General features: G+C 50.6%; 2 protein-coding genes across 2 annotated transcripts; one reads left to right on the top strand and one right to left on the bottom strand.

The window, feature by feature from the left end:
• Nucleotides 1-224: 224 nt before the first annotated feature.
• Nucleotides 225-1,297, bottom strand: LOC125521820 (uncharacterized). Its single transcript, XM_048686884.2, has 2 exons — nt 1,005-1,297; nt 225-889 (listed from the first exon to the last, which is right to left on the bottom strand). The coding sequence occupies exons 1-2, from the start codon at nt 1,092-1,094 to the stop codon at nt 731-733; spliced, it is 249 nt and encodes an 82-aa protein (XP_048542841.2). The 5' UTR covers nt 1,095-1,297; the 3' UTR covers nt 225-730.
• Nucleotides 1,298-12,346: 11,049 nt separating this feature from the next.
• On the top strand, nt 12,347-13,335 carry LOC147958558 (uncharacterized). The gene is made up of 2 exons (XM_087532191.1): nt 12,347-12,767; nt 12,821-13,335. The coding sequence occupies exons 1-2, from the start codon at nt 12,347-12,349 to the stop codon at nt 13,333-13,335; spliced, it is 936 nt and encodes a 311-aa protein (XP_087388317.1).
• The last annotated feature ends 6,099 nt before the right edge of the window (nt 13,336-19,434 follow it).

Raw genomic sequence — 19,434 nt, 5'->3', positions numbered from 1 at the left:
TCTCTCCCTTGCGATAGTCAGTGTGATCCAAGGAAAGAAGAAAAGGATGCGGGGTTGGGAGGGCGGGGACGAAGAGGTGATCAGATCCAACGGCTGGGAAAGACTCATCTGATGCTTGGGATGCGACCGGCCAACCGGCGCGGGCCCCCAACACCCCACACACACGCACAGACAGAAATGTGCAAAATTCATGGTGGCCATGACAAACAAAAGTGGCACTAACATTAGAACTTAAATATTGTTAGCTAGCCATAGTTATTGTAATGAAGTTTCTCTTAGTTGGTCAAACGAGTCTCCTGACTTCTTGATCAGTAAGCTTGTTGACGATGTGACGATTATCTAATACCAATAAAGCTAGCCTTGATGGCCTTTCCTCGAAAAAAACATTAGAACTTAAATACCAGTGCTACGCCAAGAGAATCCATCAAGAGAATAAACGAAGAAACTAATTGAAAAGCCTGCCTCCAAAACTTGTTGACCGTCACTCTGATCCGCACAGAGCACTAGCTGCAAGCCTGCAATGCATTATCCCCGTCACGGCGTCACAGAATATGTTTTGCTCACGGCGCGGCGCGCATCAACGCTGGCCCGGGCGCGCCGATATCTCCATCTTTGCTCCTAGGACGACTCGCCGTGGCCCGTCGACGGCCTCTGTTTCTTCTTCCTGCCGCCGATGCTCGTGTCTTCCTGCGTCGTCGTCTTCCATGGCGCCTCCTCCCGTCGCCTCAGATCACTTCCCTTGGAGCTTGACCCTGAACGGCCGGGGCCGGACCCCGGACGACTGGCCCTTGGCGGCGTTCCGGAGCCCATCGCCGATGAACACCGCTTGTTGGCACCCCTGGACGAGCGCCGAGCTGCCGGACGCCGAGCACCGGTCCGGATGCCATGTCTGCCACAACAAGATCGAAGAGAACGTTCTGATTACAGACAGATTCACGTACGGGTACGGAATCAACTCGAATTACTGGAGAGTGGAGACACGCGAAGGTCCACGAACGACTCACCATGGCGAGCCTCCGGTAGGCGAGCCGGAGGTCGGCGTCAGAGCACTCCCTCTTGAGCCCCAGGACGGCGTAGAGGTCGGCGTCGGCCATGGCGCAGGTACCACCTCCTTTTACGTATGGTCGCTGTCGAGCTTGTCGCCGGGATGTTGTCAACTTGTCGGCAGGTGGCCGGAGGCGAAGCGGAGAGCAGGAGCGCAGGGTGGCGTAGGAACGAACGTTCACGAGCGGACGAGGTGGGCCGGTGTCGTGCCTGTAATTCTCTTTCTGTACTGTGGGCTGTGGCGTGCGAGCAAGTTGCGCGCGGGCAGAACTTACCAGAAAAGAAGCTCGTGGAGTGGTGGTGGTGGGTCTCCACCCGCCGCCGGAAGCCTCCAGAAGCGTTGAGAGGGTGAGACCGACGGCCGGCTGACTTGCTTTTTTCTTCAGTAAAAAAATGGGGCAGGGTTACGCGTACCAAAGTAGAAAGATGCCACTCATTGACACAACCCAGATGAGGAACGGTGACTAGGTTGGAGTATGCAAAGTTTGTTTATCTATAAGGGAAAGGCACTCCACCATTGAGGATGCAACCAGAGTTGGTAAATTAAAGCATCTCTAACAGACCCCGTATATCAGCGGTCCTTATATTGCGCATAAGAACCGAGAACTTTATGGATCAGCACTCCATGTTGCGAATGAGGGAGACGTCATCTCTGACAAGGCGCTGCAGGCGTACGTCGAGCTGTTCGACCAGCCCTTGACGGACACACACATCAAGGCCATCTTGGCGTTGTTTGGATGGGAGCCCTCGGTGCTACCTTTGTTTGAGGACGGAGACGTGGTGGTGAGCGGGCATTAACTACCTCGCTGGGGACGCACTGGTAGGCTGCAATCATGACGCTTGCTCCTCTGAAAACTTTGATGTGGAATGTTCGGGGCCTCAATAGCCCTGCCCGTAGGTCGGCCATTGCCCAGGTGGTCGCGGCGCCAAATCCGTGTGTGGTTTGCTTGCAGGAAACTAAGTTGGAAACTGTAACGGTGGATGTTGTTAAGCACTGTCTTAGGAATAGATTTGAGCACTTTTGTCGATGTCAAAACCGGCAGATCTCGGGTAGGGGGTCCCGAACTGTGCGTCTAGGCCGGATGGTAACAAGAGGCAAGGGACACGAAGTTTTACCTAGGTTCGGGCCCTCTCGATGGAGGTAAAACCCTACATCCTGCTTGATTAATATTGATAATATGGGTAGTACAAGAGTAGATCTACCACGAGATCGGAGAGGCTAAACCCTAGAAGCTAGCCTATGGTATGATTGTTGTTGTGTATGTTGTCCTACGGACTAAAACCCTCCGGTTTATATAGACACCGGAGAGGGTTAGGGTTACACAAAGTCGGTTACAATGGTAGGAGATCTACATATCCGTATCGCCAAGCTTGCCTTCCACGCCAAGAAAAGTCCCTTCCGGACACGGGACGGAGTCTTCAATCTTGTATCTTCATAGTCCAGGAGTCCGGCTGAAGGTATAGTCCGGCTATCCGAACACCCCCTAATCCAGGACTCCCTCAGTAGCCCCTGAACCAGACTTCAATGACGACGAGTCCGGCGCGCAGATTGTCTTCGGCATTGCAAGGCGGGTTCCTCCTCCAAGTACTTTATAGAAGATTTTGAACACAAAGATAGTGTCCGGCTCTGCAAAATAAGTTTCCACATATTGCCATAGAGAGAATAATATTTACACAAATCTAATCTGCCGACGTACTCCGTAGTGTAACACACCACGGCCAAGCCTTTATCCGAGTCGTTTCATTATCCCACCTCAGCGCGTAATGCGAGGCGGTTTCCTTGGCACGTCTTGTTAAAGCAGAGATCGTGTCCCCTTATTCCGGGATTCTCATCAATACGGGCGTGGGTAACCCAACTGCTTCTAGGACTCCTAGATTATAGGCAAGTCCAAACGGACACGGAGAGGACACTTGATATTCACCCTCTTTATAAAGGGACAAGGCTTTTATTTTTCCCTCCCGTGCTCAATCGAATCCTTCCCCCACCTCAAGCTCAAACGCCCAAAGTTCAGGTCAGGTGCTCCGAACCTTCAGTCATGTCCGGATCTAGCCTTCAAGGCCGATGGGTGCCTTCCTCCGTCACGGAATAAGACATCAAAAAGTTGAGGGAGGCCAGATATCTGACCGCCGAGATTTTGCATCGGCTGCCTCCCCGAGGGCAGGCCGTCCCCACCCCCGAACCCAACGAGAACGTCGTGTTCGTCTCCCACTTCCTCCGAGGTCTAGGCCTTGCTCTGGATCCTTTCGTCAGGGGTTTGATGTTTTATTACGGGCTAGACTTCCATGATCTAGCTCCGGACTCCTTTCTTCATATCACGACATTTATTGTCGTGTGCGAGGCCTTCCTCCGGGTTACCCCTCACTTTGGCCTATGGCTCAAGACCTTTGAAGTAAAGCCGAAAATGATCGAGGGGCAACATGCAGCGTGTGGAGGTGCCTCAATACGCAAGATGATGGGAGCTCCGTGGCCCAAAGGTTCCATCCCAGAGGTGTCTGAATTGTGGCAACAGGAGTGGTTCTACATCACGGCTCCTAGGAGTGCCAAGTGGGCGGCCGCCCCTGTTTTCCGCTCGGGCCCTCCACCACAACTGATGTCATGGATCAGCAGAGGTCTGAGCTGGGGTCCAGCCAAGGACGTGCCTATACTGCAAAGCCGCATTCGAGATCTCTTCAATGGAGATTTCAGTTTGGTTGCGGTAATACAGGTTATGTTGGTTCGTCAAGTCCAGCCTTGCAAACGCCGGCCTCTTCGCCTGTGGGAGTTCAATCCCGAGGGGCCGCGTGTCATTCAAAATTTTCTTGGCCTGACGCACGAGGAGATGTACAAGTCATTCTTCGGACCTCAGGTGGAGTGTCCGGAAATCACCGAGGACGTGGGCCTGAGTAGTAACCGCGCCGCCGAACAGGTAAGGCATCTTCCGGTCGAACATACTATCTCTCCTTTGTTATGAAGTTATTTCTGAGGGTTCACTTTTTGAACAGGACTGGCTAACAAAGGCGAAGTTGATTCGGTGTTCGGCCCCCCTCCCTGAGGGTTTGGAAAATCCGGTATTAGAAAAGATGCTCCAGACCGCACCTTGCCCGGAGCCCTTGGAGGAAGATACTGTGGAGGATAATACGGGCGGACGCGGGCCCCCAACGCTGCCCATTCTAACCGAGGGAGCGAGCTTCTCCATGAAGGAAGACGACCAGAAGAGGAAAATGACTGCGCCCGAGGATTCGGAAGTCGAAGCTTCCAAACGGGAGAAGAAGTCTCCCACAGAGGGTCCTACCTTGGGGGCGCTGTTGCCGCACAAAGTCCACGGGGGGATCAATTCTCCCGCGAGTCGTAAGTGACCCGAAATACTTTAATAGTACAGATATGCCATCTTTTTATTCTGAGAAAATAACCATCGCATATATCTTTGCAGTTCGGGCCTTAGCCCCTCTCTAATGAGCTCGTCTTCGGGGGATCTTCTTCCAGAGATGATGAAAAGCGAAACGCCTCCTCCGGACTCCTACGCTCCGGAAGCGGGCGACCCTGAAGTGTCATCGCGGAGGGCCTCTCCGAGTCCGGTGAGGCCAGAAGATAATCCCATTGACCCCCGAAGCTCCCAGTGTCCGGTTCCCGAAGAGAGCGGACAAAAGAGTCCGGCACCGTCTAGTGTGCGATCGGTTGTTCTGAGGGAGTTGGTGGGGCGAGCGGCCATCTCAGATGAACACCGTGTGCTGATGAATACGGTGATGGAGAGAATATCGTCCGCCGAAATTGGATTGCATGAAGCTTTTATGAGTCTACTGACAGGCTTTGAGGTACGTAAAAGAATGTATGATAGTCTTGCACATGCTAGGTGTACCCTGTGTAGATAGTAGCCCCTGAGACTCTGGTTGTCGTCGGAAACGGCGACGAACAGAGGATCATATTCCCAGGTAATAACCATACCGCCTCTGTGTGCAGGTGATGGAAGCTCCGGTGGCCAGCCGGACTAGCGAGTTTGCCCATTTAGAATGGCAGTTGGATGCAGCAGACGCCGACATCGAGCTTGTTAACAAAAGGCTTGACGAGGCACAGGGTAAGTGTCATTATCTGGTAAACGCCACATAGGAAGAGCAGCATGATACCAGTATCTTTAATATGTTGTGACTGTAGACGGAGCTGCCACTGTTGAAGCCTTGCGGGCAGAACTTGCCCGAGCCAAGGAACAAGCGAGGTTGGGTAATGCGACTGCTTTGAAGGCGGCCGAAGAGTTGCAAGCCAAGAAGGCCGCGCATGGCGAGAGCCGAGACAAGATGGCCAAGATGGCCATAGAATTAAAAGCCGCCGCCGACCGTTGTCGGGTTCTTGAAAAGGAAAACCAAGCGAAGGCATCGGACCTTGAGAAGGCTGCTGCGACGAGAAAGGACCTCCGCTCTGCTATGAGGGCAAAGAAGGAGGAGCTGCGGGAAGCCGGGGATATTGTAGCTGGGAAATCCTTTATGTTGCGGAGGAAGTTCGGAGATCCACGGTATGCCCCTCTGGATCGGCTGTGGAGTTCGGAGGATGTATATATGGATTTGGCGGCGAGCGCTGCCGATGCGGCCAAGTATTTCCAGGGTCAGACGGACCGTGAAGTAGACCAGCTGTTTTGGAGACAATTCCATTCTCCCGAGCGTCCGCTTTCATTGACTGGCCAATTAGTCGAATGGGCCGAACTAAATAGGTTGTCTGGACTCTCCATGAGGTCTGTTGTGGATCAGCTATGGCCGGAAAGGTCAAAACCAAACAGCTATTTCAGCTTGGTGTAACAGTTCCTTGACGTCGTGCCGCGCATTAATGCGATGAAGAGGTCGGCGTGCATAGAGGGCGCTCAGATGGCCTTTGCCCGTGTTAAAGCATACTGGGCGGAGATTGATGCTACCACTGTTGCAGCGCGGGATTCGACCATAGGTCGAAGGGCTGCTGAGCACTACTTTGAAGAAGTTCTTGAGGGTCCTCGTTTGATAGAGACCCAGTGCTCAAAAAATATTATGTTTGAGTCATATGTAATCTCATTGTAAGAGAAATGCTTTTATAAATTTTTATAAGGCTATTTTTATACTTTTGCCTGAAAGTAATATGATGCCTCCTGGGCGGCCGTTTATGTATACATGTGTATAACCTGAAAGATTGCAGCCGTCGGCTTCAACCCTCACGCATATAATGCGGAGGTGCTCGCAAAAACACGCGTTCACACTTAACCCAATGTCTTGGTCCTATTAAGGAGGTGATAGCGGAGCGAGCGAGGCAACCGGACTATAATGCTTTAGCACTTTCACTTAGCCATAGGAGTTTGACAGTGGGGCTACTAAATAGCCCCTGGTGGCTCCGCACTTTCCCGATCCCGGGGTGCGTACATGCCTGGCTGGAAAACGGCCCTTCGTTAAGGCGGAGGAATTCTAACATTCCAACAGGTCATCGAGTAGTTGACCAGTCTCACGCTATATCATGACAGTCAGTTTTCGGCTTTCTCTACTGAGGTGCTCGTCCGGATGAACCAGGGCACAATCGCAGTAGTTCTCCTGGTGCTACCTTAGCCGGTAAAGCGGATCGTAAGGCACCAAAACACAGGACCCGGGCAAACCCAACATTTGACCAAAGACAATGATTCGGAGCTGATGCATATAAGGCCAAACTCGCGACACCGAACACTCCCTAAGGTATTCGGTCTTAGTGGTATAAACCGGGCCTAAATAATGGCCTTTGTAAGAAGCCCCTTGTGTCCAGGTACGTGCATTGTTCTGGCGTGGCCACATGCCAAGACGTCAGCATCCTTCTCAATGGTGGATATGTATCAACAAGAGACAGTAAAAAAGGTTTACGCAGGGTATTAATCTAAAAAGAATCCTTGGAGCGGGTCCCTGCTGCACGTCTGCGCCTGTGTCTCCGTTGTGCCATATCCTGGACGGGTGTAGCACGATGATCGTCTGTAAAAGAGAGGAATTTAGGTGAAAAAGTTGGCATGCAAAAAGATAGTTTTTTAAGGAAACCATGTATAATTCAAGATGAGGAGAAATTGCCACTTGTCTGCGCGCATTGAGCCCCTTATCTTGACAAATAGGGGTGTGACCATTTATTCGATATAAGTAGCGGCGCCGGACTCGATTAGTTGTGTCTGAGGTCTTGACGACCTATTGGATGCTTTCACTGGTCCGGGCGCCTTTAGTGTGCGGCTGCCAAGGCAGCCTCACTCTCTTCGGCGCGCAGAGATCGCTTGATATTTCCGTGCACTGAAATGATGCCACGTGGACCGGGCATCTTGAGTGTGAGGGAGGCGTAGTGTGGTATTGCATTAAAGCGAGCGAAAGCTTCGCGTCCGAGCAGTGCTTGATAGCCACTTTGAAACGGAGCGATGTGGAAGGTTAAATGCTCACAACGGAAGTTATCGGGGGAGTCGAATATAACATGTAGTAGGAGGGAGCCCGTACAACGAGCCCCTGGGCCTGGCATTACTCCTTTAAAGGTAGTATTGCTATGGAGAATTTGTGTTGGGTCTAACCCCATCCCATGGATTGTATCCTGATATATTAGGTTTAGACTGCTGCCGCCGTCCATCAAGACTCGTGTGAAGTGATATCCGCCAATTACTGGGTCTAATAATAGGGCAGCCCATCATGTGTGTTGGATACTTGCTGAGTAATCGCCATGGTCGAAAGTGATCGGTTGAGACGACCAGTGGCAGGACTTCGCAGTGACAGGCACTTGGGTATATTTTCCTGGGAGTGCCGTGTTGTTTTTTCCCTTGATCACGTGTAACACGTTTACTGTTTTGACTTCTGGTGGAAATTTCTTTTGTCCCCCCGTGTCTTGCTTGGGAGGCTCGTCCTCGTCTTCACTTGGTGTATCCTCCCCCTTGTGTACGGCGTTGAGCTTGCCGGACTACTTGAAGACCCAACATTCTCTGTGGGTATGATTAGCAGGTTTACCAGGGGTACAATGGATCTGACATACTTGGTCCAGAATTTTGTTGAGGCTGGACAGTTCATCCCTGCTGCCTTTAGGGGGCGGCTTTTGACCTGGCCGAGAGCTTTTGAACCCGGCATTTACTGTCGTGCCCTTTGTGCTATCTTCTTTATTTCGGCGTTTGTTATTGCCGTTGCGCCGTGATTTCCCGTTTCCATCTCTAACTTTAGATGTACTGGGGTTGCTGGTGCTGCATCTGGCTAGCCAACTGTCCTCACCCGCGCAAAAGCGGGTCATGAGGTTTGTTAATGCGGCCATCGTTCTAGGCTTATTTTGGCCGAGGTGTCTGGCGAGGCATTCGTCGCGGACGCTATGCTTGAAAGCTGCCAAGGCTTCGGCGTCCGGACAGTCGACAATCTGGTTCTTTTTAGTAAGAAACATGTTCCAAAGCTTTCGGGCTGACTCTCCGGGCTGTTGAGTTATATGACTCAAATCGTCCGCATCCGGAGGTCGGACATAAGTCCCTTGAAAATTTGCCTGAAAGGCATCTTCGAGATCTTCCCAACTTCCAATGGAGCTTTCGGGGAGGCCTTTGAGCCAGTGACGAGCTGGCCCTTTGAGCTTGAGGTGTAAGTACTTGATGGCGTGGAGATCATCTCCTCGAGCCATATGGATATGAAGGATATAGTCCTCAATCCAGACCCCAGGGTCTGTTGTTCCGTCGTATGCCTCTATGTTTACGGGCTTGAATCCCTATGGAAATTCATGGTCCAGCACCTCATCGGTGAAACATAGGGGGTGTGAGACACCCCTGTAGCTGGGTGTACCGCGTTGTTCGGATGTTTGTTGTGTTGCATTGTATGCTGGGGCACACTTGCGTGGTCCATAGATGGATCTTGTTGCGCCGTCCTTTGGGTGTGAGCCCTCGCATGGGTCGCGTGTTGTATTGTGAGTGGCGTTATATGCCGCTCTGTGTTGATAGAGGGGTCGTCTATCCGACCAGGTGGCTGCTTTGATATTTGGTTGTGGGGGGTCTGAAGCCTCCTCATCGAATTCAGGTACCAGCTTCCGCTTTGGGTAGCTCTTGGAGGGGCGACTGTCGCCGTACATCGCTGCTGTGTTGAGTATTTTACTCCATCTGATGTGGAGTGTGTCTTGCGCAGCCTTGAGCCTTTGCTTTTGCTTTTTCAGACTCCTCACGGTGGCAACAAGCCTTTTACGGGCAGTCTGCTGCTCCGGGTGCCTGTCCGGCGTTATGTTGTCCGAACCATTATCCTTGATAGGATTTGTTTGTTCGGTTTGATTATCCGGATTGCCGTTGTCCGGCAGCGGTTCGCCCTGCTCCGGTGCTGGGTCTGTGTGATCGCTATTTCTGTCGAGGCGGGATTTGGGGCGGCGCTTGCGTCGCTGCTTTGACTGCTTTTCGAGGGAACAAGCCTTCGGTGCGTCCTTCCGCTCCTTGTCGTCATCTTTTGGTGCGTCCACCATGTATACGTCATATGACGAGGTGGCGTTCCAGGGCCCAATAGGCGCTGGTTCTTCATCGTCTCCTTCATCGGCGTCCATACCGTCGATGTCTTCGGAGTCGAAGTCAGCATGTCGGTTAAATCGTCGACAGTGGCTACAAAGTGGGTGGTGGGTGGGCTTTGAATTTCTTCATCGTCCGTATCCCAATCTCGCTGACCGTAGTATGGCCAGGGCTCTCCTGATAAAGAGAGAGACTTTAGTGATTTCATAATATCGCCAAAGGGCGAGTGCCTCCGCGGTAGTAAACTCCATGATCGGCGCCCAATCGGATTCTATCGGCAGAGGCGCGAATGGTTCGGAGTCCGGAGAGGACTCCGGCTCCTTGGAATCACGAGTCTCGCGGAGTGCGGGGCTGGTGTTCGGCTCGATCGCCGTTAGGATCGCAGCCCCCGAGGCGGCGTCCATCCACCCATCCTCGATCGGCGCAGTTGGCTCCGAATTAAGGGTCGAAGCCGATGCGGGTGCGGTCTTCAGGGCACTATTAGGCGGCAGAGCTAGATCATGCTTGTCGTGGCAGTGCGGCGCGCTCGGCAGTGGCTCGAATCCGTCGAAAATCAAGTCCCCGCGGATGTCAGCCGTGTAGTTTAAACTTCCAAATCTGACCTGACGGCCAGGGCATAGCTTTCGATCTGCTCCAGATGGCCAAGTGAATTGGCCCACAGTGCAAAGCCGCCGAAGACAGAGATCTGTCCGGGGAGACAAGTTTCACCGTGGACCGCATCACTATCGATGATCGTAGGAGCCATCAAGCCTGACGGCGACGACACAGAGGAACTCTCAATGAAAGCACCAATGTCGGTGTCAAAACCGGCGGATCTCGGGTAGGGGGTCTCGAACTATGCGTCTAGGCCGGATGATAACAGGAGGCAAGGGACACGAAGTTTTACCCAGGTTCGGGCCCTCTCGATGGAGGTAAAACCCTACGTCATACTTGATTAATATTGATGATATGGGTAGTACAAGAGTAGATCTACCACGAGATCGGAGAGGCTAGACCCTAAAAGCTAGCCTATGGTATGATTGTTGTTGTGTATGTTGTCCTACGGACTAAAACCCTCCGGTTTATATAGACACGGAGAGGGTTAGGGTTACACAAAGTCGGTTACAATGGTAGGAGATCTACATATCCGTATCGCCAAGCTTGCCTTCCACGTCAAGGAAAGTCCCTTCCGGACACGGGACGGAGTCTTTAATCTTGTATCTTCATAGTCCAGGAGTCCGGCTGAAGGTATAGTCCGGCTATCCGAACACCCCCTAATCCAGGACTCCCTCAACTTTTATTACTTACGGGTGAGTGGTACGAGAGGAGGAATCCTCATTGCTTGGGACGCACCGACGGTGTCCCTCTCCCACCCCCACTACACGAATAACACCCTCACGGCCCTCGTCAAACCACTTGGTGGTGTGGATGGTGGGGAGTGGTGGTTCACTGGGGTCTACGGGCCGCAGCCGGACAATGAGTAGCTTGAGTTCATGCAAGAGATAGTGGACGTCTGGGAGCTGCGGGCAGGGCCGGGCCCATAGTTGTGCACAGTGTGCGGCTCGCACAGGGCTCATAAATTTTAGGGGCCCCAAAAATTTTATTTAGGCCTAATGTATATTTTCTCCTGGGTGCTGGGCCGCTAGCACCTGGCGCTTTCGCGCAACTCCGTGTGAGGCCTCTGCTTGATCAAAAACAAAACGGGATCGATCGCATACAGAAGAAATTGGCAAACGAAACGGCGAATCAGACCAGATCAAAATCGGTCGCATCGCATCCAGAGGAAGCGGCGGGCGACATGACGACGACAGGCGAGGCAACGAGCCTTCTGATTTCCGATTGACTTCGTCTGAACTCTGATGAACATGTTCCTCTCGTGGTTTCCCCATCGCCAAAATAGGTACATCCACAAAACATGCTCCTCTTGCCGCGCTAGTCATGTGTGCGCATGTGTAGGATCGATCGTGGAGGCCTGAAGGGTTCCCGTCTTGATTTGATACAGCCATACAGGCATGAGTTAAACAATTCATCAATACATGCATGGTGCAGGCCCTGGTTTAGGTGTTTAAGTACTCCTGCCATCTGCCGCTAGCTTGTCCTCCTGATTAACTTTGGCTCCTAGAGTACTACTCCTAATTCCTAAATCCTAATTAACTTTTGGCAGAGATCGTTACTTTGTTAGAGATTGGTACTTGCCTCATTGATGAAAGATCACAATATAGCAGTTTATCCGGACAGGACACGAGACTAGGTTAGTTAGTCGGTTCATCTAATTGCCAAACATTGACACATGATCTCCAATTGTTATGTGTTGACTGCTGATGTATCACTTTAATTTTATTTTATTCATCTTCTGTATATCTTGTGTTTCAGTAATACAAATTTGAGTCATCATAGGGAGAAGATTGATTACGAGGATATCATGGAAGACTTCACTTCAAAGAATACTAAAAGAATGACGTTGTTCAAATAAATATTATACATCAGAAGTTGAATAGGTATGACCTTTTATGTATCCAATTGTTATGTAAGACATTATATCATATACATTATGACTGCTCATTAGTTCATTTTTTCTAGTGAGCTAGGGCCCCACTTTTTAGTTTTGCATAGGGCCCCGGGTTTTGCCGGCCCGGCCCTGGCTGCAAGCAGGACCTTGGCTGATAGCGGGCGACTTCAATTTGCTAGTTAACCCCCAGGACAAAAGCAACAACAGGATTAACAGGAGGATGGTCACTCGGTTTCGATCTAAGCTCAACATCTTGGAGCTGAAGGAAATGTATCTAAACGGTCGGCAATATACCTGGTCAAACGAGCGAGCGGAGGAAACTCTGGAAAAGATAGACCATGCATTTTGCACAAACTCATGGGAAGATTTGCACCCATCTAGCCACCTCATGGCCTTGGGCTCGGCAGTTTCTGACCACTGCCTGATGTTGTTGGATCTCAATGCAGACCTGGTCATGGGAAGGCGTTTCATGTTTGAAGCCTTCTGGACTAGGGTTGAGGGGTTTATGGAGGTGGTCAGCGTGGCGTGGGGCTCCATTCCTGCGGCAGGTAACCCATATGTGGTTTTGGACGCCAAGCTCCGGGCGACTGCAGAAGCCCTTAAGAAGTGGAGTGTTAGGAGAATTGGCAATATAAAGATGCAAATTGCCATTGCAATGGAGGTGATCCTTAGGTTGGGCAAGGAAATGGATAGTCAACCTCTTACACAGTCGGAGCATGCACTGCGAAAACTGCTAAAGAAGAAGCTGCTCGGCCTTTGCTCGTTGGAGAGAACCATTGCGCACCTGAGATCTCGCATGCTCTTCCTCCGTGAGGGATATGCAAACACTGGGTTCTTTCATAGTCATGCGCGACACCGGTAGAGGAGGAGCACGATCACTTCCTTGGCGCATGGGTCAAGAATCGCCACGGGGCAGGACGAGCTCTCGGCCATGGGGATGGATATTTTGAGGGGCTCTTGGGTACCCCACAAGACGGCGAGTGCTCGATCAATCTGGAGCGATTGCAGCTGCCAAGGAGAGACCTCTCGCACCTTGAAGCTCCGTTCTCGGAGGAGGAAGTAAGAAAGGTGGTCAAGGCTATGCCTTTGGACAAAGCGCAGGGCCCGGACGGCTTCACAGGGCGGTTCTATGTTGTTTGTTGGCATATCATCAGAGAGCATATCACGCGGGCGTTCGAGCTTTTCCACCACGGAGATGTGCGGGGTTTGCCTTCGATCAACAAAGCTATAGTTTCTTTGCTCCCCAAGATTGATGGCGTAGTGCAGCTTAAAGACTTCCGGCCGATCAGCCCCATGCATGGCGCAATAAAGATTTTTGACAAGGTTTTGGCGATAAGGGTGGCCGTGGAGTTGCCGAACCTGGTGGGGCATCACTAGAGCGCCTTCATCAAAGGGCGCTCGATACATGGCAACTACATGTTGGTACAATGCACGGCCCGACGTCTCCATGCACTGCGAGATGCCACTGTCATGCTCAAGCTAGATATCACAAAGGCCTTCGACACGGTAAATTGGGCCTTCCTCGTTGAAATCCTTTGTGCAATGGGTGTTGGCACTAGATGTATCGATTGGGTTTGTGGCCTTTTGGGAAAGCTCTTCCACGAGGATTTTGGTGAATGGATTGCCGAGCCGGCCCATCTTCAATTGTTGTGGTTTACGCCAAGGTGGCCCTCTGTCCCCGATGTTGTTCATTCTAGTCATGGAGCCTTTGCACCAAATGGTCGAGCTCGGCTCGTCTAGGGGCATCACGGCGTCGCTCGCGCGGGCAGGCCTCAGGCAGCGCATCTCTAAGTTCGCGGATGATGGCATGCTATTCATCAAGCCCTATGACCTCGATCTTCAGGCCACCTCCTTCATCCTGGACCTCTTCGGCCGTGCATCTGGGCTACGAATCAATCTCTCTATGAGCGAGGCGCTGCCAATCCGATGCGACGAACAAACCATGCTGCAGGTGAGCGCAATGCTGTGGTGCCCGATCGGTTCGTACCCGTGTAAGTATCTTGGTCTTCCCCTCGCGATCAGAAAACAGAAGGCTGCAAATCTTATGAGCATCGTGGATTGTCTGGCGAAGAGGCTCCCGAGATGGCGGGCGGCCAGCATGCCGAAAAGTGGTCGACTTCTGCTTGTCAAAGCTGTTCTCTGTGACATCCCGATCCACGCAATGATGGCCCTCGACATCCCTCAGAAAGTGATCTCGGCAATGACAAAAAATTGTAGAGGCTTCCTATGGTGCGCCAAGGACAGAGCGAATGGGGGGCAATGCTTGATTGTGTGGGACAAGCTATGCACGCCAAAGTGGGCTGGAGGCCTGGGGATCCCAAATTTGAGCTAGCTCAGCACCACTATACACGCACAACGACCTTGGTTGCAGCGAACGGACACATCCAGGCCTTTGGCAGAATTTGACATCCAGGTCCCGGAGAAGGCAAGGGCGCTCTGCGCGGCAGCCATGTGTGCAACTGTTGGGAACAGGCGACAAACCCTCTTCTGGGAGGATCGGTGGCTCGATGGATTTCGGCTGCAAGAGATCGCGCCTCACATATACGAGTTTGTGAGCCGATCTGCGAGGCGCTCTAGAACAGTGGATCATGCACTGACTGATGCTGGCTGGGCTAGGGACGCCGGTCCTGAACTCTCTGCGAAGGCTCTGCAGGAATACCTGCATCTATGGACACAAGTCGGTCGGGTGACTCCGACTCCGGAGGCCACCGATGAGATTAGCTGGGCCTGGGAACCGGATGGTACATACTCCAGCAGATCTGCCTATCAAGCTAACTTTTGGGGACGTGAATTTTCATCGACTGCTGTTTTCACGTGGTCGTCCAGGGCTCCGTTACGATGTTGTTTCTTCACCTGGCTTGCGGTCCAAGGTAGATGCTGGACGGCAGATCGACTTTCCCGTCATGGCCTGGATCACCACGACACCTGCCCTTTCTGCGCCCAGCATGAGGAGTCCATTGGGCATATTCTGCTAAACTGCGTCATGGCTAGGGAAGTCTGGACTATTGTCTGCACGGCCCTGGAAAAGCCAGATTGGATTCCGACTAGTGAGACAACATTGGTGGAGTGGTGTGCGACGAAGAATGGCACGAGCCAGAGCATGAAGAAATTGAGGACGATCCTCCTCGTCGTCCTTTGGGAGCTTTGGAAGCACCAAAATGCCATCGTCTTCGATGGTGCCACACCGTCCTTGCGAGCCTTGTTGCAAACCATTGTCAAGGAGGGCCGGAACTAGAAGGAGGCGGGTCTTATCAAGGGAGACGTGGAGGCTCTCTTTAGAGTTGTGGCTAGGTGGGAGGGTATGAGAGAGTAGAAGTTCAGGTATTCTTTGTGATGGGGTTTGGGTTTCATGTAACGTAATATCATGTAACACCAAATGTGGAGGGGTTCTTCCCCCTTTCCCTTCTTTAATATATAGTGCGCACGCTCGTGCGCATTCAAGAAAAAAAAAGAACCAAGCACTTAGAGGTTTGAGGGACGGAATCGACTACGGCCGAACAAAGCCCTCAATTGAGATCCTAAATTTTAAAAGAAAGCATTCCCAGGCGAAACAAAGAACACATACTACATTCATAGTTTGATCATCGCCTACAAACTGAAAGTTATTTTACATCGCGATGCCGCCCTACCTTCAACTAGCCAAAATTGGAGCTCTCCGGTTGCGGTGGCGACGCTGCCATCATTGTCGGAGGAGACAAGATCAATGTACATCTTCTCTTGCTCCTCGGTTTCGCGGCGCCATCCAGCCTGCTTAGCGTCGAACTCGCGCGCGGCGGTGAGCGCCTGCTCGAAGAGAAGTTCACTGAGTTCCTCGTCCCGCCGGCGACGCACGTTCTCCTCCTCCTGCTCGCGTGCAGTGCGCTCGGCGAGCGCTGCTTTGAAGGCGTCCGCGTCGGGCATGCCGAGGTAGTCCTCCGGGCCGATGAGTCGCGGCCACTCGGGCGATCCTCCCCCGGCTCCCTCTTGACGGTGTGGAGTGGAGGAAGCTCGCCGGGTTCCCTCTTCACCAGAAGCAGTGGCGCGCCTGATGAGCTGCCCGCCTTGAAGCGCCGCGCATGGCGCCGGTCCTACTCCTTCGTCTCGTGAGGAAGGAGGGACGCCGGCACCGGGAGCCTATAGCCGGCGTACCGTTTGGCAGAGCGCTTGCGCGCCGCGTCGGCGATGACGCAACACTTACGCTCCGGGTCTTCGCCGCCTCTGCGCCGGCCAGAGCTCCACATCGTAGCAGATCGGTGGGCGGGAGCGGCGGATTTAGCTCACCAACGGCGAGAAATCGGAGAGGGGATTGGGGAATCGCGTCGGCGGGGGTAGGTTCAGCATCGTATACTCGCCGCAAACCCATAGATATACCGCGGGGGGAGGGGGGAGGAGGAGTTTGCGGGTCATCGTATAATCATTACGGGCCGGGCGACCATACGGGATCTGGTCTAGCCCAAAAAAGGGGGCCAAACCAGTATAGTCGCCGGATTTTTAGAGTTTGCACGACTATAAGGGGTCTGCTAGAGACTTATACCAGTTCATGAGAGAGTAGGCTAGCGTAGTTTGGCTAGGTGTGGTGTGTGTAGCTCGATGTTCGCATCGTTGTGTAGCGTCTTGTAATTTTTTTACTCCCTTCTATAAAAATATGGTATATCATTAGCGAACTCTTAAAAAAAGATTCCTCGAAGCCTGGAATGGTCCGGATCTTTTGGACTTCGTCAACGAAACGAATGTCGAATGCACTGTGACATGTCGGCCCAACAACACATGGGGGTTCCACTTTCTAGGGCCGGTAAACAATTTAAACTATAGATGGCATCCCTCAGGCCGCCGTCGGAATTGGATGCGGTTATTTCTATAAGAACCGGCAGTATGAAACTTTAGTATTTTGGATTGGCAATATGAGAATTGAAACTGAAGTACATATATTTTATTATTATATGGTTTGAAATTTTGATTGGATATGAGTAGCATGGATGGTGCATGTTAAGGTGGGAATTTTTTCATGCATGGTGACATGGTGAGTTGACATAGTTGCATGTTGAAAAAGTTAAATTTAGTGAAGCATGCATTTTAGCATGATGAGTTGGCATGGTTGCATTTAAAGATAATTGAGATAGTAATGATCAGTTATTTAGATATATATGATGTGATAAAGCAGTGTTTAAAATTTTCTAAATAGTACTACCTCCGTCTCAAAGTAAGGGTCTTAAGTTATATTGAAATTAAGATACTTATTTTGGAAGAGAGTATAAACCAGGATGCCCTGCTAAATCATGAGCTAGATGAAATCACTAAACAAAAATAAGACATCACTTAGTTTAAGCCGCCCGTAAATCATTTAAAACATATTTATCCCTTTCTCTCAAATAATAAAATGAGCTTAGGGCATCTTCAACGGCGTCTTACAACGAACACACTATTTGTCTGCAGACATTGATACGAAAGCCAACCATCAACCCGCCTCCCCTAAGCGTCCTGCCCTGTCTATTTCATTTCAAATGCATAGCAACATGAAGCAAACTAAAATGCGGTGTTTATAGCGCCCGGTCATAAACAAGAACAGGTGCATGTTTATAAATTTACATGCGGCCAATCACAAAAAGCTCCAGTCCGGTAGTCCATGCAAAAAAATCAAGAGTTTTCATTTTTCTGCGACAAACACTTTGTAATCTGACTTTTGGTAGAAGGAATACCGAATTGTCGATTTGAGATAACCTACAAAGTAACACTTGTCTGCTTTGGGATCAAGTATCTCTATCTCTACTCCTATAAAAATCTGAGTTGATAGTGATGGTGTGTCTGTCATTCTTGATTTACAATCATTGGATCTGCATCTAACGGACAAATGGCAATTTATGACGATTTTGCAGAAAGGCACCCGCACTAAGGTAGATATTTTAGATAACCCCATATCTCTCTCGACTAGCCACATCTCGATACTCCTATAAAAATCTGAGTTGGGTAATGATGTGTCTACCATTCTTGATTTACAACCTTCGGATCTGCATCTAACGGACATGAAGCAATTTCTAGAGATTTTGCAGAAAGGCACCCGCACCGAGGTAGATATTTTTAGATAATCCCATGTCTGTCCCGACTAGCTACATCTCAGAAAAAAGCTCCGTACAAACAACCAATAGTCGACAGTGTCAGAACCGATCTACCGAAGTGGCTTTTGTCGGCGTCGTCCGACCCATGCTCCTCTCCACCCTGTCGCCCACCACTACCATGACTCTCCCATCCTCGCTGTCTCCCCTGCTCCCTTCCTTCCTCCGCCCGACCACGACAAGTACGACACCGATGCCGTTAGTCGACGGACACGTCTCCTGCTTCTCCTCTGTTGCAGTAGTCCGACCACCCATCATCAACACCACACCCCCTCATCCTCGCCGCCCCTTCCGCCCCCTTCCATGTTTCCTCCGACGACAACCTATGCATCGCAACTTTGCCTCCGGCGGTGTCCGTGCCCCAACAAAGCCCCTCATGCCTCCTCCATTTCCTGCTGCGGCAGCCCCCTGCCACCGGCTACGTGCTGCTCATCCTCGGCAACATTACCTCCACCTACTACTAGCAAGAAGCAGATTTCTTGTGATTTGCGCTTGTCCTGAAGTATATCTTTTGCTTCCGGAGCATGCATTTGGCCTTTGTTTTTCCAGCCGCCATTTATTTCATTCACCGATATTGCAATGTATAATGACTATGGAGCCATGCATAACTAAACATATCTTGCCGAGTCCCATGCTGGACTTGCGAAGCACTACTTTGACTTCGAAACCAGGCTTTACTTACTTTTTTCTATCTGTTATTTAGCGTAAAATCTTCTTGTGAGATCTTCTGTTTTTTAATTGATGGAGGTAACTGGTTTTCATTGTTTGAAATAATAATGCTTTGTTTGCACTCTACTCTTATGAAAGAGCTCGTGCTTTGTTCTCTAAGAGTTGGCCCAATTGTGAGTATTGTAGTATTTTGTTTCCAGTGAGGAACTCATTGAAATACATGTGAGAAGTGACTGGTTTTCATTGTTTGAAATAATAATGCTTTGTTTGCACTCTACTCTTATGAAAGAGACCCAATTGCGAGTATTGTAGTATTTTGTTTCCAGTGAGGAACTCATTGAAATACATGTGAGAAGTGACATATTTTGTTTCTCTCATGAAAATATTATCAGACTAAGAGATTTGATGGTGTCATGTCCAGTATGTTTTTCGTTAACCAGGGATAAGGATATGTGATACATACGTAATCTGATACTCCCTCCGGTCCTTTTTAGTTCGCATATAAGGTTTGACTGAAGTCAAGCTTCGTAAAGTTTGACCAACTTTGTAAAAAAAATTGCCAACATTCACAATCTAAAATCAATACTACTAGATGTGTCATGACTTAAAGTTTCATATTATATAACTTTAGCATGGCAGATGTTGATATTTTTTCATATAAATACGGTCAAACTTTGTGAAGTTTGACTTTAGAGAATTCTAATATGCAGAATAAAAA

Source organism: Triticum urartu, chromosome 7A (genome assembly GCF_056163025.1).
Source record: "Triticum urartu cultivar PI428250 chromosome 7A, HENAU_Tu73, whole genome shotgun sequence".
NCBI lineage: Eukaryota > Viridiplantae > Streptophyta > Magnoliopsida > Poales > Poaceae > Triticum > Triticum urartu.
Note: the sequence above shows the minus strand (reverse complement) of the source record. Positions and strands in the feature narration are given on the sequence as shown.

Coding starts and splice junctions, on each gene's coding strand:
- LOC125521820 (XM_048686884.2), bottom strand. CDS start 1,094: ATGGCCGACGCCGACCTCTACGCCGTCCTGGGGCTCAAGAGGGAGTGC. Junction 890..1,004: donor CCTACCGGAGGCTCGCCATG/GTGAGTCGTTCG, acceptor TTGTTGTGGCAG/ACATGGCATCCGGACCGGTG.
- LOC147958558 (XM_087532191.1), top strand. CDS start 12,347: ATGGCCTTGGGCTCGGCAGTTTCTGACCACTGCCTGATGTTGTTGGAT. Junction 12,768..12,820: donor ATCTCGCATGCTCTTCCTCC/GTGAGGGATATG, acceptor CGACACCGGTAG/AGGAGGAGCACGATCACTTC.